The sequence below is a fragment of the Anneissia japonica genome, unplaced genomic scaffold (assembly GCF_011630105.1).
Source record: "Anneissia japonica isolate Jap-2015-1 unplaced genomic scaffold, ASM1163010v1 scaffold1889_len2455224_cov183, whole genome shotgun sequence".
NCBI lineage: Eukaryota > Metazoa > Echinodermata > Crinoidea > Comatulida > Comatulidae > Anneissia > Anneissia japonica.
Genome location: NW_022752980.1, coordinates 1,512,497 through 1,538,070, shown reverse-complemented (window position 1 = coordinate 1,538,070; position 25,574 = coordinate 1,512,497). Strand labels below are relative to the sequence as shown.

The 25,574-nt window shown below is 33.2% G+C and overlaps 1 protein-coding gene across 4 annotated transcripts in view; it reads right to left on the bottom strand.

Moving 5' to 3' along the window:
• The window catches only part of LOC117122575 (rho guanine nucleotide exchange factor 28-like), a 57,478-nt gene extending 33,767 nt beyond the window's left edge, over positions 1–23,711 (bottom strand). Inside the window, exons 1-5 of one of the 4 annotated variants that reach the window (XM_033268190.1) lie at positions 22,751–23,711; positions 18,271–18,421; positions 14,314–14,592; positions 13,356–13,539; positions 830–957 (exon numbers count right to left, since the gene is read on the bottom strand). In XM_033268190.1, coding sequence (XP_033124081.1) covers positions 830–957; positions 13,356–13,539; positions 14,314–14,592; positions 18,271–18,421; positions 22,751–22,843 — 835 coding nt within the window. In that variant the 5' untranslated portion in view covers positions 22,844–23,711. The remainder of the gene's footprint in view (positions 1–829; positions 958–13,355; positions 13,540–14,313; positions 14,593–18,270; positions 18,422–22,750) is intronic. The other 3 variants (XM_033268193.1, XM_033268191.1, XM_033268192.1) reach the window with 3 other exon arrangements.
• Between the last annotated feature and the right edge of the window lie 1,863 nt (positions 23,712–25,574).

Genomic DNA, 25,574 nt, shown 5'->3' with positions numbered 1-25,574 from the left:
ATATATATAAACAATATATATATGTTGGGTCAAATTTGTGTGGAGGTTGAAAAAAACAGGGGGAGTCTTTATGGCCTAAAATAGTGATTTTAGACCACACTGGTAATGTAATTCGACAGGCAAATACAGTAATATTTTTAGCAAATTTCTTTGAAAAAATTTCGTAGGCACAGGACCTAGGCCTAGCTAGGTATACAGTAATTTCATTTTACAGTAGTTTGGAACGATATCAGGAGTGGGGGTGGTGGCAGTGGCCTACTAGGACTACAATTTATTTGAAGCTATCTTGGATCCGATTGTCCACACCAGTTGTCACTCGAAGTTTTCATTACGATGATCAAGAACGTATACTATCTAGACCCTAGGCTAGGCTTAAATTGCTGCCATCACTCTGCTACGTATACTACTACCGCATAACAAAGAAAGCGACCCACGCTGTGCATTCTTAAATTTTACACACATTATTAAAATGAACTCTGCAGAAACTTCACATCAAACTTTGCATCGCGAAGTAAAACAAAATGTCGGAAAACTTTTCTTTGACGCATGCGCATTTGCATAAATGTCTACACACACACACATACTACACACAATAAAAAACAAAGGAAAAACAGTGAAGAGTGATTACAATAGTTCCTATTGCATTACATGCATAGGAACTAAAGATGGTAGTCATATTGTTTTTCTTTTTGCATTGTTAAGCTATGTTCCAACTATGCACATGCTAAATGATAAAGAAGTTGAATTTTTTATACACTAAACAAAGAAAATTATATTTTCTATTTTAATTATTTATTAAATTATAGAAAGAAAAAAAATGAATACATACCAATTGACCGATAGCTTTCCTTCAGGTTATATGAGACACTGATTTTCCCTGATCTATGCCGCCTTGCTGTTAAAGGCCCTCGACAAAACACATCTATATCTAGATCCCTATGTATACCAACTGCCCGACTACAAAATAAAATGTGAATTCATCATTTTAATATGGATATTATCATAACAAGTACGCATATCATTTACCTCCACCAACATCATAAACATCAACAACATCAACCTTAACCTCATCATCCTCATCCTTATCCCCAACATCATCATCATCGTCACTGACATCATTATCATTGACAACATCATCATTATTATCACCATCATCAGTACCATTACCGTGATCGTCATAGACATCATCGTCCTTACCATCATCATCTTTACCACAGCCATAATTATCATAATCGTTGCTATCATCATCATTATCTATGTCATAGTCAATATGATAATCAATATCGTTGCCATCATCATCATTATCTATGTCATAGTCAATATGATAATCAAACCATCTATCTATCCTCTGTTTCTTAATCATGGTCATAATCATATCATTTACATTAAAATCTCTGACATTATTAACTTTGGTAAATATAAAAATAGACAAGTATTAATTAATTTGTAAAAAATGTATTAACCACTAGATCAATACAGCAAAACTACAGAACTAAGGTATGTAAAGTGTAGTGACCAAAAGCATTCTATAATTAATAGTTAAATGCCGACAATAATCCCTATGGTAAATAGATAAGCTTTCATTTCCGACACCACTTATTGAAAATCATCCTCACAATCAAACTTGGTCTAACAATAATACCAAATAATGTAGAATTATGAAACGAAAATAGTGTCTTTCTGGTAGAAGCTATTAAGTCAGGCGAAGAACAATGCGAGCAGCAGTGTTACATGCATATTGGGTTTCTGGTTGGTAATTTACGGAATGGTGTTCAATTTCAGCCTCGATTATGGCTTCATTTGCCAGTATTTTAAAAATAGATGTTTATTTGTGGATTCACATGGATGCAACAATTCTAGTCAACATATATACCTACGCAAGTATGCACATCCAGGCCTACAAATATAAACAACCAAGGCTAAAGGTATGCTGGTACAATACTAATTTTAAAATCAAAGCATGATTTTATTAATCTAAAAGAAAAAGAATCTACATGATTTTTTTTTTAGGGATTCAATTGTTACAGTATATATAGAGTACCATCAATATAATTTTCCCCAACATTGTCAACTTTACTTTATATACTGTACTTACAATGTGTTTCCAATGTTTTCTCAAAATGTGAATCAGTAAATTTATTTAAATTAATATGTGATACCATTGATTATCCCATCGGAAATTGGACCAACTTCATTTTGAATAAACTTAAAGAACAAGCTTGTACTGATTGGAGAAGTAACCTTGATCAAAAATCTTCCCTTTCAGATTACTCAATTATTAAGGAAAGCCCTTGCCTAGAAAAATATTTACTTGAAACTACAGATTTTGAGGATGCTTGCATAAAATTTAGATTACACTCCAATACTTTACCGTTACAATAACGAATCTCAAGTTGGTCCGATAATAATGATGGCATTTGTTCTATTTGTAGATCTTATTCAATTGAAGATAATAGACATTTTCTTTTTTCATGTCCTTCCCTCCATAACATCAGATTGGAAGAACTAGCAAAGCTTGAACATGAAGTAGTAAATACAAATAGGCCTATTTGGAACCAATTCATAAATTCAACAACCGATCAGAAGTTAATGTATGTTCTTGGCTCTTTTTCACTAAATCTTCCAAAAGAAATTGAAGAAAAATTTGACAAATTTTGTAAAAGGTATGCTACAAGGGCATGGAAAAAGAGAAATGAGATCAAAAAAAGAAAACGAACGTTTTTGATTTTAGTCCTGTATTACTTTATGACTTTTGATTTACTTTTATATGCTTCTGTGTTATCTGGCCTGATATGTGTGCTTCTTGTGTGATAAGTGGTGTAGTATAGAGTTCAGTATGTACTGTATGTCTTTATGTTTATAATTGTGAGTACGGTAAAGTCATGTGACTGGGTATACAGTTGTGTATGGATATACTGTATATGTACTTATGTACTGTATGTGTATTTCATGTACTTTTGTATAGTGTTTGTATAATTGTTCATGTGATTGTTGCATCACTTTATTTTGCCTTAAGTTTTTTTTTTAGTTTAAGATTGCTTTTAATTTTATATGGCTGAACAGTTTCTTTTTTTTTTTTTACTTTTCCTTAATGTCCCTTTTGAAAATTTGAATTGTCTCTTTCTTAGCATTACTTTTCCTTAATGTCCCTTTTGAAAATTTGAATTGTCTTTTTCTTAGCATAAGTCTTTTTTGTGAACTTTACTGTACATTTTGTTTTGGACGCACCTTGATTGAGAAGTGTGCCACTGATTGAAAAGTGTAGTTCCTAATAAATTATTATTATAATGTATGTAATAAAATAATGAATCCTACAGATTGGTGTCTTTACCTATGATCAGCTTGTATTATGTAACACTGTAGATTTTATTCCTTTATAGTTCTACTTGATATTGTACATTTTTTTGTATAAATGTGTTTTTCAATCTTTAAATTTAATTTTTTATCTCAACTTCAATTTGATTCTGTTGATGAAAAGTGCAATTAAAGTTTATCCTAACGTATCAAATGATTTTCACCATACAGTAATTAATCATTTGATATTTTGGGATAAACTTCAAATTGCAATTATCATCAACAAAATCAAATTGAAGTTTATCCTAACATATCAAATGATTTTCACTATTAATAATTTCAAACTCATTTTAATTTAATGTAAGCCATACCTAATCTCAGTATAATTAAAATCATTTTTTTATCATGAAGATTCATAAATTATCACAGAGCCCTGGGCCCCTAGAGTAAAAGAATATATAGTATAAAAAGAGTACTCTTATATCAACCATTTTGGACTAATAATCGTTTAAATGTCTAAATATTTAAAGGTCTCTAGCTTCTGGAGCATTCGACCCCACTAACTCCATATATGGACCCTAGAAGGCCTGCAGCTCTAATAACGAGGGCAGCTCTTAGCGGACAATAACAGTACAACAATAATGAAGATGGCTACAATGGTTTTATTTGTACTGTACCGAGACCACTCTACAGATTTCACTGGCTCTACTGGCCACCAGGGAAATGTGAAGCTACTACAGTTTACCTAACTCTGAAACATGATGATTGCCATTTTATGACTTTGGTCTTTTGTTACCTCCTTGTATATTCTGTGCCAAAGTGATATTAAAAAGTTAGCGTAGTTAGTTCAGTAATTTAATTGTACATTTAATTTTGATTTTCTAGTTTTATTTAGAAAGGCATGGCATGGCTTGTTGTGAATTCTTATTCATTACATACTACAATTATTAATATCTGCCACAGTAGGCATGTATTCAGCATTGTTTGTCTGTCTGTTATCAAAACTATACAAAAGAAACTAATGAATGGATCATTATAATATTTAGTGGAGCAGTATGTATCTTTGGTCTAAGAAAAAGGTAATTCAATATTGGGGTGAAATGGTTAAAAGTCAAGGAAAATCGAAACGGAGTTGGCAGTAGCAATTGTACATATGAAGATGCTATTGTAACTGATTGTGGTGAACTAATTCTAGTGAAATATTGTAGTAATGATAATGACGATGACGACAGCAAGGACGTTAATAAATTGATAAATATGGTTATAATAATAATGACATTGAATAATAATGAATTTGTTAAAGGTAAGTGTAATTGAAGATAGTGCTGATAATACAGCTTGCATGACAATCAACTTCAATACACTAATCATCAAAGGCCCACTGATCCACTTTGACCTCTGTAGTAGATCTTCATGGACCAGGGATATGTAATAAAAAAAATTGTCATCAAAAATATTGTAACATAATGATCAACAGTATACAAGAAGTCTAAGGTCATGCTGAAGGTCAACAGTTTAGAGCTATAATAATGATCATAAGTAGACATGACCTGTTTGTAACTTCTTCACATCACTCCCAATGATATAGCATTCACTATTACTCTCTCATCAAAATCAAAAAGCTGATCAGTAAGTTTCTCTGCAGATAAATAAACGTCATGGATTCCCACACTGTTATTAAAAATTTTAATAAATATTTTCTTAAGCTAAGATATTTGTTATACAACAATATTAAAATTTATTAAAAAGTACTTAAATGTTGAATTCTGCAAGACAAGATAAACCCCCTGAATATTTACAATGTATGATATATTTCCCGATGCGCAGGATCAATCAAAACAGTACCTTAATGGTCAAAAAGTTCGTAAGATCAATACTAGCCCTTGGAGGCCTTCCTGGCCCTTGTCAATGGAACAAACATCTCCATAAATCTCACTGACTTTAGTTCTTTGAAGATAGCAACATTAACCATAACATTGGATAATAGGATAAGAATGTACTGTTTTTAAAAAAAATTTAAAACAAACTCCTTACAAGGATTATGTCTTAAATGGTTTCCTGTACACTTTAAAACATTATTCAAATTTGGTCTCAAGCTATCAGAGTACAAAAAGATTCTATTGTCTTGAAACACTACAGGCCTAGGACTATAAGTCTATAAGATGCCTTAGTAGACGAATGTCTGAGCACTGCTGAATCTTTTGAAATATGTATTATGATAATCTCGTAGTTTTCAGTTGCAATATTTTTTTTGGCAGATTAGCCTTACAAATAATGTTGTCAAAATCCTCACCAGCTGTGTGGGATGAAGTAATAAATTTACATCTTTAGTAAAGACGACATCAAATCAACTGCACATTTACAAAAATAATACAATACCTACTATTGAAGTGACTAATGTAGTAATCATATGATTTCAATTATTATCTTTTTAAGCATAAAAATACATTTTTATTAAATTCATTTCAAAACTTCACAGCTATAAAAAAAGAATAAGGCACCAAATCAGCAAAACTATTTTAATATTATTATTAGTATGCATAGGCGAGTTGAGTGGCCAAGCGGTAAGGCAGGGGCACCGTGAGCTTCAGCCTTAACATCGGCGCTGGTTCCAGCTGCTCCTCGGCCAGGGTTTGGTTGGTAGGACCAAGTCTTCTAGGATAAGGACTTAAAATGAAGTCCTAGTGTATACATCTGGCTCACTTGCACTTTAAAGAACTCACTGCATCTTTCGAAAGAGTAGGGGGTTACCCCGATGTTATGGTTCATTTCAGCAGCTGTCGTGGAATGATGTGAACAAGTAGCTACTATAAACGCTTCTTTACGCCAGCTAGGTAGTCATGGACCACTCCCATACTTAATTCAGCACAATGACACTGCAGGTTATTCTCCTACCTTTACCTTTACCTTTTACCTTTATAATGCAAAAATTGAATATACATTGTCTTTTTATTTATTTATTTATTTAATCACACAACATGTGTTATTTTATATTTTTTGTTCTTTTGGACTGTTTTATCCTATTATATAGTAATTGTTTTCGGCTACATAAATGAAAAAATGAAAATTTCACCAAGGATTGTCAATAGCAAATATTATCACTGTCCTACTTTAGTGGCATTCCCCTTCATATGACAAACATACACACATGATGCTTTATACAGTTGATTTGGTCGTGAAACACTGTCAGGAATTGAACCCAGGACCCACGGATTGGAAGGCAAGCATCTTAACCACCAAGCTTTTAAACTCCACCATTCCATTCAATATACTAGATAATGACAGCATAGTTGGTCTGTGATAAATTAGGCCTACCTATGCTCCGAGTCCTACTTTAAAAGATGAATAAAACTGGTAAAAAGATTTCACTGACTGACCAATCAGCCATGTTTGTTTTGGTTAACTTCTGAACAAAGTATATTTCACAAACCAACCAAATTAAAATACAACAAAAAATTGTTTTTAATAAAACTTACCAGTTGAATATGATCAAGGCATAAATCCCACAAAGGAAAGAGAGTGTTTATGATGTTTACGCTTCCAACACAACTAACAGGATTAACGAAGGGCTAGCATTTAATCATCGCATAAATACTTGTGATTGTTGGTGTAAAAGGATTCACCTCCATTGCCATTATCACAAACAAACATAAAGCCTCATGACTCATATTCAATTGCAAATCCGAATTAGTTTTTGCTCGTAAAAGTGTTTATTGAAGGACGCATGAAGAAGCTGGACACATCGTATACACCACGGTTGATATCATGATGATCATTATTATGTGAGTATGACCAAACTTTAATGACTCAAGGTTAGGTCGCCCTCTTGCATAATCTACGACATTTCATTGTGTGCACATTGAGGCGAACTAGGCTGGCGACAGTTCTCGTGGCTTATGCATGTTCTAGGTAGTGCAGGCACGAGCATGGGTTCAGGAAAAATCCCAGTTTAACAAGCATGGATCCCCTCATCCAAAACCACTTAAAGTCGGTGGACAAAAATATTAATTTGCCAATTTAAAGAAAGTTGTTATAATTGCCATTTGCTAAAGTTTTTACCATTCTAAACCATAAATCTCTCCTCATCTCTCCACCAGGGGCGTTATTATTAAACCCTAAATAGGGTCCTAGGTGACCCCCTTTGCCGCACACCCAGATTTTTACAACCAGTCGACAATTTTTTGGAGGACTAGATTTGAAGTGACTGACGTGGGCGAAAATGTATGTGTGTTTATGTGATAGCTAAAGTCAAGACTGATATTCACTTGACCTATAATGGTGGAGTTCACAGGCAGCAGGTACAACTAGGGCACATCATGAATTTTATGGAGGGGCCTAGCACTTGAAGGTTAACCTAGATAATCATAAAGTAATGGTTATTACTAATCAAACCTGAAAGATTATATTTCGACCACTACTTCTGTTCTGGTGCTGTCAAGACCCATGGGTATAGTTTACCAGGCGTGTCCAGGGGATCCTAGTTTCATTTATGTTTGGAACAAAAAATTTGTTAATTTATTAGGCTTTGAATGTCTCACAGGAAAAATCTAAAATTTAACAAGACATCACCTTTGTAAGGTTGGGTATACCCCATTACTGTACTAATAAATTCTGAACTACAAACTACTAAAAAAAAATTAGAAACGAAAACAAAACAAATATTATACTAAAAAGTAGTAGGTCAGCTGATGGCAGTTAATTTAGATAAAAGGTTACCTCATAGTTTCAAGTGCACATTACTATGTCAAAGGTTAAATTATATACTGTATATTTATTTCTATACTTTATTCACATGTATTTTGTGAGCTCCTTGAGACGGTTTCGATCGTGGATAATCAAAACCATTAACATTACATTTGAGATCCATTTATAAATAGCTATTGATTGGTTGCAGTATCCAGCAACTAACCTATATTATAATGACCCAGAACTAATAGTAATGCTTTATAAAAATGTAGCCAATAGTATTAGTACACATATATGGCAATAACTTTCAGAATTAATCATACATGCGCAGGTTTCCACAACTGAAAATGAAGGCTTTTATGCATTGCTATGACAGTTGCTCTTGGTTAACATGCATGCTTGATGCTTGGAGAAGAGAAACAATCATTTAGCATTAGAGATCAGTGGCCAATTCTTGTTGTCAATACAGTAGAACCTTCCTTTAGGATATCCCTATTAAGGGGACACCCATATTAAGGGGACACTTTTTTTGGTCCCAAATGTATCCCCTTAATAGGGGTTCTAATGTAGTTTATAGTGAGAGGAACTACCATATGTGAACACTCTTCCATTGGTATAAGATATGATGACCACCTTCTGAGTTAATACCTGACAGACTGTAGATCAAATCATAATCCTCTTTAATACTTATTTTTTAGTCAAATTCTCCTCTTCCCCCACCCCCAAATAAAATGCACAATTTGATTTGACTATGTTAGGTCAACATTACTCCTTTATAACTTCCTTGTCACTTCATACAGAATATACCTTCCTTTGCACATGAAAGTATAAGACTATGAAAGGCGGAACTATGTGTAATTAATCAACAAAATATGTTGACACAGTTATGTTTGCTCACCAGGTGTTGAGAAAGTCAGTTGTCATTATATAATTCAAATGAGTTATTTCTATTCAAAATATTATTATTGGCAGATGGTAACAATAAAGCATGGGAATGACAGACATTCAAAAAATAACTAACAAATAAAGTACAAATATGGTATATTGATGTTTGGTTAGTAACTTGAGTAGGCATATTTAAAAAATAGCACATCATTGGTCAATTGTAAGTTCTTTTTATCAAACAATAGCCAATGGCCAGACGTCTGGAATGCTTGACGATGGCCGAAACACGCTATGTGGCTGGTGGATTTACCTCACATAGGTAAGTGTGTATGCACAGGGCGTAAGCTACGTTAAAAAAAATGTCCCGTTAATAATTGGCGTATTATATAGATATATCGCCATAAAGCTGCAGATTTTTAAAAGAAAAATGGCCTGAATATCAAACATGTGGTGAAATTGAAGACTTTAATCATGTTTTTCTGAATCAATCAATAACATGGACCACTATAGCAGTATGGGTAATTACTACTGCACTTGCCAATTATAGTCCCAGCTAGCCAAAGCCCCCACCCACCCCCCAGACCCAGGCCTAGAGGGGACTTAGCCAGGGATGTAATTTCAGGGCCAGCTTAACATTTATTGATTGTTCATAATTAAAAAATGCAGACCCTGGGCTGGCCCTGAGGCGATGTACAGTAACTCTTAAGTGTGATTGGGCTCTAAGAAGAAGTAAATGGTTTGGTTTGGGTTATTTTTTTATAATGTTACACACAAAGGATGGTCATGAAAATCTGAAGTCATTTCAAGGGAGGTTCTTCATAATGTACATGTGAAGTATTACTACATTCATACACTGCTACAAATCTAAAATAAAATTAAAGGAAAGTAAAACTAAATTATCTCTCACATGTTTCCTATTCAACCACTAGTCAATGACAAGCAGATATTCTAAGGAAAGAAATGACTATAGCAACAAATAACATGCAAATCCAACAAGACTACACAACCAGGAAGTTCAACTGAATTGTTGGTCCAATTTGTTCCCACCGTACCGTACCGTCCAAATACTATCTACAGTATATTTACATAAACTAAGATATTAGTTAGTGTATGTAGATAGATATCCCATCGCAAAGATATCTGAGCAAGAAGTTAGTTGTCAATCATTTTTAGTTTATATATTATATTATTTATTTCAACAATATTTTGGTCATGCATACTGGTAGAGCTGATAAATTTCTCAAAACAAACAGGGGCAATAAAAAGTACAAAAACTAAACCTATGAATTTTTATTGGTATTTTAATGTTACAGATTTCAATTTTTATTTTACTGGTACATTTTTTATTATCTAAGTGTATTGGAATAGTGCACTACGAGAACTACTAGACAGTGATTTAGTTCATTTTTAGGAATCCTGTCTTGGCCTATTTCTGATATTTTATGCTTTTATTACAGTATCTCGTATTGTAACCAGTTGTTGTTTTTGTGTATTTTACTGAGACAAAATAAATGAAATTGAAAATTCTAATATTTAGAATGATAAAAAGCATAAATAACAATGCATATAAATCCAAAGTGGACACAGCCAAACAAGCAAAGCCATTGAAAGACACTACAAAGACACACGCTAATGTTCAAACATAAAGTAAATAGTAAGTAAATTAAAATGTATATGGATACAGTCGTACAGAACACTAGATACTCATAGACATTGGCTTACTGCTCATTATTGGTAAGAAATTTATAATTTTATTATTTCATTTGTTATCAGGGAGTCTTGGTATTTATGAAAAACAAATTCTACATATATAAAAAAAATACAGTCATTGTATGCATAATGTGATTGGAAATGGAACATTTATAAAAATCAGTATATTAAACAGCCTTGTGGATTACAAAAGAAATGCAGGGAGTTGAGACGAGAAGTGTTTTTAAACTTGCTAGTATAATAAAGCATTTGATTCCAACCATTAAAAACCTTGGAACTTATTAGAACACATGGTGTTCAAAGGGAAGATGTTTCTTCTGCTGTAGGTTCTGGTGGGTTCACAGAAAAGAAATGGGGTCAATACAAAACAAATCAATATGAAGAGAACCTTATATAGGCCCCAAACATATTCAGCTGTTTATTTATAAACACTATAGGTCTAGTCCAGCTAAATCTTTAAAGTGGCCATCCGGCAGGCTGACATCACAATATATTTGTAAGCCTATGTTCATATTTCTAATCCTATTGAAAAGTAAATATCCTGATGTTTGTCTAGTAAATGGTAGTGAGCCTTATTCCCAAAATAATGTAATACAGACTTTATGTATTGGTCAATACAGTCTGACGACCTTTGTACTAAGGTCAACCTGCCTTCTACATATCTTTCCATTGTGTTATATTAAATTTATGATCTAGATAATAATACTTTGAATATAAACGTCACTTATCCATGACTGCATAACGTGTGGGATGAGGGGGTGAAAAGAGATAAAATACTTTCGCAATACTTGGCAGATGCCAGTTTGAAATGATAATCATATGGGCATCATGTAAATACATTCAGTGTTGTGCCTCCCACTGAGATGGAATCATGCCGGGTATGTGGAAGTTATTCGAAAAATCTATCTGCTGAATTCAATGTGTGTAACATCATTTAATTTCAGTGTCTTTATTGTTATTAATAGACATATAATGCATGGTGTCTGTTCCAAGATACCTAGTGATAATTAGGAATGTGACTTAATTGCTTCTACTCGTTAAGGTACATGGCAATTAGCAGCCTCGTCCTGAGGAAAGTGATTTCTTGATTGATAGCCGCGATCTGTATATTTATTCTTCCGTTGTAAATGTCATGCAACAGATTAACATTGGTCTGAAGGTTCGAAAACAGAACGTGATGCATGTGCGATTTAGATTCAGATAAACAGTGCGAAAGACAACTTCGCATATAGATAAGATGTTATTACCAAGTACAAAGACTGGAGTTCCGCACAATGTACAGTAGGACAAGTCAAATTACACATTACCTTTTCGTTACATGCATAAAAGATGACAAATGATATGTGCATTTCTATAGTATCTGAAAGGTCTATACAACACGTTGTATAGTGGGCTGTTGTTTTTTTAAATGATTATTTTCTGCCAGTACTAATTATATCCATACAATACATGTTAAGTCTTTGTTATGCTATGTAAATGTGTATTTTGTATTGTCTCCAAAAAAGTAGAGCTGCAATTATAAATATATTTCATAAATTGTGTTTGTATACTTATCATCATTACTCATATCATCATTATTATTCTTATATTTTGTTAGATACAAAGATTGATTGATTGATTGAATTTCTACGATACTCAACATACAAAATAAAAGACTTGAGCACAAGAAAAGTAAAAATTAATGAGTATCAGGAATGCCCATTACAGTAGATACAAAAATTTAGTCTAGTGTATTAATCTTCGGCATAGTTTTATAATTGCAGAGTAAAATATATAAAGTACAGTTATTCAAACAAGCATTATCAACACCCACAGACCATTATATGCTCATAAAAAAATCTATAATCTTCGATATAAATGTAATCACTCCTATATGTACACACAACCTAGGTAATATTCACTAATAACTGATTAGAAAATGATATATGTTATTATTCGACACACAGAACAGCTCCTCAAAAATGGTAAAAGGGGCAATTGCCTTTTCTTGATATGACCGTGCCTTATACTATGTATCAAAGAACAGTTGACTGATATCTTGTAATGTACACAGCGATAATCAACTCTGTATTCTATACTTTCAGGCCAAATGATATCTATTGAGGCTCAGCAAAGGGTTGCTGGTTATTCAAGAGCAGTTGTTAGAGATCTTCTAAAAGACGTTGACAGACTAGAATACACAGGGGTCCCAGGTTGGAAGAAGTCAATTCCAGGAGATCTGCAGTGGTGAATCCAAGAAATTAAAATACAGGGGGTAGGGAGGGGCTCATGCAGATGCAGGGTCTATACCAACCATGGTAAGAAAATTATGATTATGGCACCTCTAGATGGCTGGAAATGGCACTCTCAGATTTAAATTTAAATATGATTTTCTTTTTTTCTCCATTTTTAAAAAATAATTTTGAAAAATTTAAGGGGTGGGAGGAGTTTCCCTCTTGAATCTACCAGTAATCTGGTTAATGAGCTTTTGTAACACTTAATTATATTTTGCTGCACATTGTGATCCCATTGGCACTGACTTCCAGATGACAATTGATAAACATCAGTAAAAACATGCAAATATTTATGAATTTGTGGGATATGGGTTATTTCCGGGAGATTCTTGCTTGCTTTCAGGAGTGAAGGAGGCTGCTCCAAATTCCGGTAGACTCCCGCGAGTTCCAGGAGACTTGGGACCCTTATATACAACAAGTGTAAATTTCTTTACAAAGTCAAAATTTTTTGAATCAGACAACAAAGAAACCATTTTCAATAATCATTGGCCAATATAAAAAACTTACTTTTGCATTTCTTTGGCTAAATTGTCAAGACCTTGACCTCTTGCAATGTCAATTGGTATTTCCTCATGTTCATTGGGTAGACGTAAAGCTATTTGTAGCTCCCTTGATGGTTTGTTTAGAAGATACAATGCAAATTCGGTCAATCGGTGCCTGGCAGCAAAATGAAGTAAAGTTTCTCTTGGAGCTGAGAAGTAAAAAAAATAAAATAGGAAAAAACCATGATGAAATTATAAGATTAATAATGAATTAATTTGCACATACACTCAGACATACTCTAACACCCCAGGGGCTCACTCCTAAATATTTCAATACGGGTAGGTGCTGCATTTACGGGGGTATTTTTGAGGAATTGGTCGCACAAGTGTGGGGATTTATGAAAGAATTTCAGCATGTATAGGGTATACTTGCGTGGACTTCGTAGAAGTGCTGGGAATACCAGGTAAAATTGGTAGTTAAAGTCCCTGCCCCATCCAGTATCATCAAAGCAGTATAATTTTTCACACGATTTTAGCAAAGTTTTTTGCTGAAAACTCCGTGCCAAACCTAGAGTAGAGATTGCGAACGGACATAACTGCGGTCTTATTCACCATCGGGAACCAGAACAAGTTTAACTTGTTGGGTTACATGGCCGTAATAGTAGTTCAACCGATACTGGATTTTGGTAAATGGTAGTTTTGGTAAATGGTAGTCCCTAATAATTTTCAGTAGAATAGGTAGCGCAAGTGTCTCATGTCTTGGAGTGGCTGCTGCACATCCCCGTAAGGTTGGTATGCAAGTCAGCTCCCAGGGTCTGACACACTTTCCAATTAAAACAATCATCACAGGCAATCACTACATGCATATTTCAGATTTACACCCCTTGTAACCCATAGTTTAACTATACCTAAGACTCTCCAAACTTTCTAGATACAGTCATACCCGAAGTATTGGAAACATAGGCCTAAAATGCAAAACAAACCTTGAACTAAATGCTCAGACGATTCTATCAAACGCCACGATTCTGGTAAATCCAAGTTCTCAAAGGCAAGTCGTAAGCGTTGGTCCAATGTGGAAAGGTCCTCGTCACTGAGATTAACGTGGTTTAATGTATTTGGATCATGTGTACTGTTGGCTAAAAAACGAGCTATATTATGCGTACTATCCTCGTGGTAATTAAATTCCCCCGAAGCAATTACTCTGCCGCCATCACTCCCACTAGTTTGAACAGTAAGGCTTACAGTTTCAAATGCGTTGTGTCCTATGAAATCAAGACAAAAAAGAATGGTAACATAATAAGTAAGAGATAATGTTCCAATATCCAGATAACACCATGTTTACAGTACATGTAATACTTTCTATATTTTATATAAATGATGTAAAAAAGGCTCTACCTGTAAAATCAATTAAATTTATTATTGCTACTTTAGTGATTAAGTACTACAATATTATCTGCTATTATTCATACACAGGTATATTCATGTTTAAGAAAATAAATTAAAACTACACATAGTGCAGAATCCATTCTGTGACAATATTAATCTTTACAGTCTTGGACCAATTACCAAGGAAAGAGACTAGCACTCTGCACTGGAAGTTCAGTGCTCTAGTTTTGGCTTTACCTTTCCTATCATCATCATGCATAATCACACCTTATCGCCACCATCCTAATCTACATTAAATTGAAGTCGGCCACGTCGTCATTCTTTCTCCATTGTAATCTTTAATTTGTTTCTTATCTTTACTGTTATCATAACTAAATCCAACTATACAACATTCATACTCCCTCTCACTCACCATAAATGTTCAGTTTTTTTTCTACATAAGTGCCTGATAATACAATTTTCCAAGTAAATAAAATGCATTTCTCACTAACCACTTCCCGTTTCACTCTGCAGTATGGAGCACATACGGTACTTATCAGATCTTATCATAGTTGTTCAATAGATAATATATGTACGCATTGATCAAAGAAAGCTGACACACACACACCCACCACTAGTCAGTAATGTGTGCACACAAGATTTATAAACCTACAGCCTGTACAGAACACAGCATGGCCACCATATGTTAAACATCTGACAAGCTGGTGGCCAGGGGACTTGCAATAAAGTTCCCAAAGACAAATTAAATTTTTTTTTTTTATGTTTCTTGTCCTGTCCTGTTAATTTTTCTGTACCGCCCATATTTCTTTTCTTTTTTTTCACAAGGAACCTAGAAATTCTAGAAGAAATGATGACTCATATGATAATAACGTCAACATCAACATTCTTCTTTATTGTATCAAACATATGAATACAAAAGGTAACCAAGGTATAGCAAGAGCTAATCAAGCTTGGCACCTCACCCCCATCCCTCTTAAACTACATACATATTTCTATAATAATGATGATATTAATAGTAACAGTATATAATAATAATTTTATAACTAATAATACAGTAATAATATAAAAGGCCCTCATCTGGCACTATCTAAAATAAAACCCAGACCTCAAGTAACTTGATTTATTTTTTATTTGGCCAATGGAAACTTCATTCATACGGCCAAGTGCATTATCCAGCAAAGCACCTACTTTTCATTATTTATTTATTCATTAATTCTACAGTAGGACTTTTAGTACTTCTGTTATTCTTAAAGTTGGTATAGCTATAGTCAAAACTGTGTAGGGAATGTACTCAGCATATGGACGTGAAAAGAACTTCATCACATGTAATTATTTTTCAAGAATAGAGTAAATGCTTAATTGTATCTAAGGGCATTTTCTGTGCAATTATTGTCTTAAACCCATACACATCCAACTATTATTATTATTTATTATTAAAACGACTATACTTTTAATGGGTATTTGTTATAAATTATTTTGAAATATTTGCATTGAATGGGATGCAATAGTAAGTATAACTGGTTCTTAGATCCTGTTTTTAGGTTATGACATCAATTATCTTTGCAATTTGAATATTATAATATTTCATAAATATTTGAATAGCCTCATCTGGTTTGTTTATAGCTGTAGAACTGTTTTAATTAGTAATAAACCAAACAATGGATGTAATACAATGCCCAAAACAATGGATGCTAGCTCAAATCGCCTAATGGATTCATGTTGAAAAAATCAACAAAAGCTCACAGTAACATTCATTATGTTTGGTTTATTACCGATTAAAACAGTTCTGCAGTTACAAAAATATTCCATTTTAATTATTAGCATTTAAAAAGTTTGTGTTGCACAAGGCTGTCCAACCCACATTCTTGAAAATCCAGAGTCTGCTATGATTTTTTTTCTCCCAAAGGATTCCAAATATATATAATATATATATATATACCTTAATGTATTTGATTCCTTAAGCATAAATTTTCCAGCAAAAGGCAGGAATCAATGAATTACCAATCACATAGGCCTGGGACTACAGTAAACAAAATGACCGACCTGTAGTGTCAACCAACCGAACATCTCTGCTTATGCAACACAACAATTTTGGTCTTATTTTAAATTAATATTTATTCACTTGAAAAAAAAACAACAATGCAACTTTTCTAGTGGCGGTAAAATAAAAAGCTTATATTGCAAGGCTTATTAAGATCCTGCAAATTAAAATTTGCGGCATTGTCTACCCTCAACAATATCATTGTTAAATCTGCCATTCCTTATTCCGACAAAACTTGGAATCTTTCTAGCATGTCAATAACCTCCATTGCATTTTAAAAGGTAATAAAATAATACTGTTATTGTTCTCAATTTTATAAAACTTTTATGCATACTAAATAACAATACATACAATTTCATATATGGTAATACTATAATACTGTTTTAAGGAAATAATGATTTACATAAGTTATAAACATAAGATCCTCCTATTCATTCCTAGTAAAGGTATACATAATTAATATTGAATATAAGTTTGGGACATGATTAATAGAAAAGGCAATGTTACAATAATAAAAATTGTTGGCATTTATTAATATATACTGTACCAAGATAAAATCTTAAAAATCAATAACTGTAAACTTGCAAAAATCATCATTTTATACAAGATAAATATTTTATTTGAAATGTATTTGTGAGATTGGGATTCAAGCATAAAGCCAGGCCACTCAATGCGCCCAACTGATTCTATAGAGGACACATCACTAGGACGTGCGCACAACGGATCGTTTTTAACGATGATCCGTTCAGACTGCAAATGACAGTCGTAGGACGCATTCGTCGGCCGACGTTCGTAGGACGCATTCGTCGGCCGGCGGTCGTATGACTCATTCGTAGGCCGACAAATGTAGGACGCATTCGTCGACCGGCGGTCGTAGGACGCATTCGTTGGCGGCCGACAATTGTAGGTCGCATTTGTCGGTTGACAGTCGTACGATGTAGTGAGTGCTCGGCCTAAGAGGACCTATCAATTATATTTGTTTTGAAGTACTACATGAAGTAAAGTCTGTTATATTCTCTTCGATATTCCAAATAGGACAAATCGTTCTCTACATATTACATTATTTAATACAAAAAAAACCCAAAAAACAGGATAAATCACAAGCAACTGTGATCAAATGAAAATCATGAATATTTCAATATGTCCTCAAGTCTTCTTCAGCATGAGACTTCACCTTGACTCCAGTCATGATAGAGAAAATCTGAGGACAGGTTTAAATATTAAAGATTTTGGGGGAAAAAAATCCTTGAAGTCTACTAAGTTTTTAACATGTTCTTGGTTTTTTCTTGTCCATAAATAATAAACAACCAGATAATTCAGTATCTCATCAAATGTCCAATCAAACATATTAGGTCTGTGTAATAAAATTCTAAAAGTATACAGATTTGATCAAACTAATGTCTTCGCATGTTTATTGGAGGAAGTTGACTATGCTCAGCCTTATCAAACAAAAGTATATAATTAAACATCATCAACTCTGACAAACACAAATCCGAACGTGGAACAGACTTACCTGGAATAATTGAATGTAGAGTGTTATGATTCTTCCACTGAGCTTGTGTGATGTGACGTGAAGATGATCCTGAAAACACAATATACATACAAGTACCAGCGTCTGGTAAGCAAGTGTCTTCAGAGAATGTAACAACCAACGTTCCACCACCCTGCAAAAACAGCAAATCAAATACACATGCAATTAAAATCAAAAGTTTCTAAACTGGTAGCAGGGTTGTCTGCTATTATAAATACCATCCAATCACTAGTATTTTCACAAATAGTCAATTTTAAAATTAAAAGATATTCCAGTAAAGTTCACGAAAACGAATCGCCCATAATGACTGTACACTGAACCTTTAAAAGAAAAATCTGGAGGTAGGAAAGAATGATGTTTCAAGATCAATTCTCAAGTTCAAATGAAATAAACTGTTAATAACAACCTAAAACAGGTAGTTAGCTGATTAACATAACAAATACACCTTTACAAAATAAATGAATAGCATTGCCTTCAAAGCATCTTGTTTGTCTACTTAGAATGTATACAACTCTTATGTCATAATCAGTCTAATTTTTCTGTCTATAGAGGACAAGCAAAAATTAACATTCTTACATTCTAAGCCTTAGCTTTCAATTAAAAATTAAAACTAGAAAATTGTATCTTTGTTAATTATCAGTTATATTCGAGATTATATTCATTGTATAGACCTTAAAAACAAAATTTGGTTGGGTTGGGATTTTTATAATAATAATAGTTTGAAAATTAGTAAAAAACTTATTTAACTTGATATATATGCACCTTATTAGAAGTTGAGCTCACCTGATAAAATGATCAATTCAATTTTTATTGAATTTTTACAGGGTTATTCTTGATTTGATCACAGACAGTATATAAATACATAAAAATGTATTGCAAATATATTGGTTTTTTTTAATCATATTTATTAATAATTTACATCCAAGAGGGAAGTACAAAAGTTTCCAATTACTTCACTAGATAGAACTTTGAGATAAGCCACATTAGATATGATAATAAATAAAAGAAATTGTGCAGATAGATCTAGCTACAGGTAGCTTCTGCAAGTGATGAGCTCGGACAAAGCTGGCAACAGCTATGAAAACTGATTAATTATTATTATGCATTCAGGAAATACAAATTAGATTGTTACAAAGCAAAAGGCTAGGAGGAAAGAATTGTAGAATACTTGTCAGTAAAACAATGTATCTTGTTAGATCAGAGATATTATACAAAAATATCTAACAAAGATTCAGATGTTTAAAACACCAATTTAATAACCAACTATATTTTGAAATTTTAGTTGTTCATATAAATTCCATCACTACAAGGTGAAAAAATTAGTTTAAAATCTGGTTTATACAGTGCTTTAAAATACTATATTTTTCGGTCTAAGCCTTTACACCAATGCTTACAGTTTTGTATTTGATGATCTTATTGTAGCAACTTCAATAGATGTTTACACATTCCAACCTTTCATCAATGTTTAACTCATTGTATCTTGCTTTTGACATGCTAATTGACCCCAATTTTTCTTTTCACCAACAAACCTTAGATATTATGTTGGAAAATTGTACCAAGTAGGACATACTAATTTCAAAGCTACCATCAGTTGGCTAAATTGGAGGTACATTGTCGGCTAAATTGGTGGAAGCGGTTGGCGCATCGGTTGTGGCTTGGACTCCCAACCTCGAGGTTAGGGGTTCGAAACTCTCGTGCAAATCGCTTGTGTCCTTGGGCAAGGCACTTTATCTACAACGGTTGCCTCTCTCCACCCAGGAGTACAAGTGGGTACCTGGTAGGTTCGAACACAACTGCGCTGATTACTAGCTGCAATATTATGGAATTCTCCCCAGGGAGCTGAGTATGTGTTCCATATGTGTTTGATCCAATGACCGGGGTAGTAATGTGAAGCGCTTAGAGGCATTGTGCATGAAGCGCTATATAAGAGCGACATATTATTATTACATTGCCACTTGGTGTGTGCTGAACCGTGGAGATGTGCTAGAAGATGGTTCTATTTCATCCGCTGCTGGAGGGCTGGAATACAAAATATAAAGAAACGCACCATCTTTTGGAAGAGACGTTACATCCTTGATCCTGTGTGTATCACTGTATGGCCAATGTGCATGTTGAAAAATGCAGCAAACTAAAAATGCAGCACACTCTTTGGAAGTGAGTGTACTGCCAATCACCACCAGAAGAACCCCACTGGAACGTATATATTCTGACTTCGTGGGATATCCTTGGTGTTCGCACATAATAAATCTAATCCATTCCAATTCAACAGGATTAACTAAATCATTTTATGGCTTGTTTGAAAATTACTTTTGACAGGACATAGACAGGGCTTATAATTAAATAAGTAATATTTTGGGCTATAGAAATACAGGTTCCATAATAACAATAAAAATATAGGGCTCCCAAAATTTCATTGCAAACCTTTGAAACTAGGGGTGGACTTTTCCATATAAAAACTTATGAATGAGAAGCTGTTGTCAAAGTTTCAAAGTTTCCTTTGATAAATATTAATTTCTTTTTCTTAATTTCATATTTACATTCTTATAATTATGACTTTCAAAATGCATTTTCCGAAATGCAGAAACATTACACTTGTATTGAAAGTGAACTACATGAATTAGAAGTATAATTACTTTTGGTTTTTTTTTGTACAGCATAATATTTATCATATCATATTTATTTCGCCTTTTCATTATAGATACAAAAAACAAGAAAAAAAAAAACAGGACAGAAGTAAATCAATGAGGCTGGATTACCTAAATGTTATTACGACAATAACAGTCTAGAGGTTCTCCACAAAGAAATACATAAAATTATGAGAAAAACATGTACCGATAAGATAAAAAATTAAAATTCCACAATTCGAAATATCAATCTTTAAAATATTTACAATAAAAATATAATAATAAATATATAAATATATTTAAAACAAGTCGGTAAAATATTTACAAAAATGTTTTTAGCATCTTCCAATTTACAAGTGAATTTTGACTAGCTGACTCATCATTCATTAAATAACATAATAAGGTCAACGTAGTACAATCAATGTAGTTGTACAATGTTTGATCAATATCAACCTTTTTTTTTTTTATTACAGCCTATATCAATAAGCACATAGTTTGTAAATATATGTCTAGAAGTGACTGTCTATGTGTTTTGAAAACCCCTTTAAAATATCAGTTTAAACTCTGATGAACTCATAATTTTATTTAACTATATTACTTTGAAAACCAGTACAAAATACTGAGAGTGCCTGCAGTATAAAGGAAAAATAAATAAATACTTCAGGGCAGATTTGGGGCGACTTGGCTTGGGGCTGAGATGACTTGGGGCAAGTTTATTTGCGGCTGATTTGATTTTTGGCTGAGTTGGCTTGGGGCTCAGTTGACTTGGGGTGGAGTTGACTTGGAGTTAAGTTGACTTGTGGGCGAGTCGACTTGTGGCGCCTTGACTTGGGGGTGGGGGTTGATTTGAGCGGTGTTGACCTCTTGGTGTCGAGTTGACTTCTTGGTGTCGAGCTGACTTATGGCTGAGGTGATTTGGGGGCCGATCTGAAATGGGGCCGAGCTGACTCAAATTCATGCAACAAGTATTATTTATGCATAACAACAACAGCAGCAACCGCTGTTAGCAGCAGGCATATCTTCAGAGCTATTTCTTTATTTCATGTAGAATGAAAAACAATAAACCACCCAATTGCAATAAATAAAAAATCATGAATATTGGAATAGTAGTAGCAAATATTGTTGTCAATTTTCATTCTGTTGAGAATAGCAGCAATCCTAACACATTTTCCATCAAACCAAATATAAATAACATTAAACGTTAACTTAGAAGATGCATGTTAGTACCTGTTATTATTTTTATTGCTCAGCTGTAAATTTCCCAACCTATACTGCTACGAATTATCACTTGAATTATCATTCAACTTCTAATATGCATCAATTTGTATGATAAATACATCATACTACCAAGTAACTTATATTGACTTACTGATACTATTCAAAGTATAGACTCCTTTCAGTGATCTTCAGGATTAATCAATTTCAATTCCTGAATTGACCCTAACCTGTTCCATGAAAAGAACATACGGAAATATAAATTTACTTTACTGCTTATCAGGAAATATTAAACCGGTATTAACTGCCTAGCACGCAGTCAATTACGTAAGAACACATGTATACAAAACTAAGGTTTAACCATGTTTAACACTTAGCACTAGGAAGATTTATACATTAAATATTAGGATATAGGCATACTTTGATTCTTTACACAACCAAATGAAATTTGTCTGCACCATTAAAATACAAATTTGTGCAGATAAAGTACAGTAGCTTGCTTGCTTAACTGTAAGTTGGATGGCTTCTAATCTAACACACACACATACATAAAAATGAATAAAATAATCATGTGCAATTAAAAAAATTAGAAAGTAATAATAACCAGCTCAAGCCAAACTTACCACAGCATAAATACGCCAATGAAAACGAGCAAGAATGTTACAAACTGCCTGAAAAGAGGGCCAGCGAAGAAGGCTAATAAACTTCTGCTCCATTGTCCTTAAAAGACCGCACTCTACTCAAAAATATACTAACACGATCATCATTTTATTATAGTCTTGAAAATATCTAGTCAAACTTCCCAAGAGTTCAAAACATCATCAATTCATGACGGTAATATCCATGGCCAGGTAAAGAATGAGAGATCTAAACTTTCAACAGTGAAGTCAAATGTCTCGCATGGATAACCACACCACAAAGACTGACACAAAGTTCAGACAGCTTACAAAGGTGTGTGGATTTAAGTGAAAATAATGACGTATTGTTTACTGATTATAAAGAATATTCATTAGGACATCCGGGGAAATGAGCTTTTTATACCAGTTGCTTCTATTTAAATATATAGGCCTACTTAAAAAGTATTTAAAAAAGCCACATAGCTTTTCATCACAAGTGATCTGAAGTTCAGGGCTACTGCAAATAGTTCAATTCACGGAATCTTTTTCATTTCTCAAAAGAAATGTGTATAATATGTTGACATCATTGTGATAAAAAAAAATATCTGAAGAATTTATAAGTAAACAAGTATTCCATCATTGTCAATTAATAGTTACAGGCTCATCCACAGATATCATTGATGGAAATCAATATTATAAATATAATGATCCAATGTCCAATTCGACAGCCTTACTGAAGAGAGGTTTTTAAAAAGTTGAACATCTTCAGCATATAATTGATGCCAAAATGCTGACTGAGATAGTGCTGATAATCCACGTTGGCACACACGGTAAGAATTTGGATCTTTCACAAAGGTACCAAAACATATGAACCTGAACCATAGTCCACCCGTAATAGGCAATGACAACTGCGTACAAGAGAAAGTTTCCGCTACTAATGGTCAATCCACAACAACAACAACAACCAATCACAAATAGGAATTAAACTGGTAATGTACTTCACATTCATTAAGCATCATTATTTAAACAAATTCTGCTGGTAGTAGTAGTACAGTAGTAGAAAAATCATCCTCACTATTTACTATCTTCTTCATACAGCAAAAGAAAGTCTTCCTTGTTGCAATTCAAGGTGTTGGCCCATGTTAACTAATAAATGAAATGCAAGCAAGTAGAAAGTCTCAAAATAGAGAGTGCAGGTGTGAAAGATAGTAATAATAAACACTACAACTTAGTAAATGGTTGGTAGAAAATAAGATCAATTTGAAGGCCTACAAATCAGTTTAGTACAGAATTACCCTTCAATATGCAGCTGTGAATAATCACTCACTAGCTATGACAAGAAGTATCCTGAAGAACAGTTTGAATTAAAGCCTAGAAAATGTAACACAGGCAAACAAAAACAAAAAACACAAGGGACAACACTCAATTATTCTGAAACATGGAAACAGGAGCCAACCCCCTTCAATTCTCTTGTGTTCCTCCATTTAAACAACTTGTGTTGCTAGGTTACAGTTCATTCAAAGAAAAACAACTTCAGATCACTGCATATCATTTCATCAAGATACATATCAAACTGCATCATATTTAGATAACCTTTGACATACTTTGAACAATATTTTAACCCTTAACCTAATAACACTGACACATAAAATCTTTGATATTAACTACTGTACATAACAATAAATTCAAGGCAAACTATAACTGTTTGCATAAATTATTTTTAGTCTCATTAATTTAATTGTTTGAACTTGTTTGCATTAGCAAATTCAATTATTTTAGAATTAAATCACTTTTACTTTTATTCGTCATAAAATATTTTTATTATCTCTTCTGCCTAAATGCTTTCGGTAGAACCATATTGCTAAATAAGAAAATAAAATGTTATCATTTTCCCTGTCCTCTGAAAATCTGAAAAGTCGTTCACTTAGCTCACCCAAGGAATTTTGGTTAGGTTTTTTTTTTTTTTCTTTTTCCTTAATTAATAGAGAGCAATTTCATTTGTACCAAAGAATTTAATGGACAAATAAAGCACACCATATCATATCGCATTATTTCTACGCATGCAAATGTACTTTGAGTTTGCCATAAATGTTAATTAACAATATCGGTATATAGCCATTGGATGTGTGGTGTACAGTATTGTAGCATTGCCGATCTGTTGCGATACTAAGCAAATGCACGTTAACTTTAATTACCACTAATCTCATCTTGAGTAAACACTACTCTGTTTGTGAGACTAAGTTTATCTCATTTCAAATTTACTTAAAATCCTTATCAACAGTCAGCTTACAGTTTCATTCGCCTACTGATTTCGTAGATTTTGCAACCACAGGATGTATACAAAATTGACTGCTTGCAAAAGAGTACAGTGACTGGGCCTATACTTTAATCCAAAAAGGCATTCTCGGCTTCGATGTCAACACATTGACCCCAAATATGCACGCATGCTTATTATTGTAATTTTCTTTGTATCATAGTTAGGCAAAATTTGTACAGTGTATTCTAGAGCTAGGTTCCATGGTTTTGGTAAAAAAAATTCTTTTTACTAATTGGAAATTTATCATTTTAATAATAAAAATAATTGCAATTGTATGGTGCATCATGCAAAAAAAGCTTCTGTGTGTTTGGTGATTGAGCTTTTTGATATTGGGAAAAAAATGATAATGCATTCATTATTGAACATACTCAAATTTCTTGTGGAAGTGTCTATGCCAACATTTACTAGTATTAAACATTTTTTTCATCATTTAATTTTTGTCAAGATTCCTAAACCTAGATAGACTATAAGAATCTATTTCTTTTTTTTTTAATTATTTGATGCATACTTTTT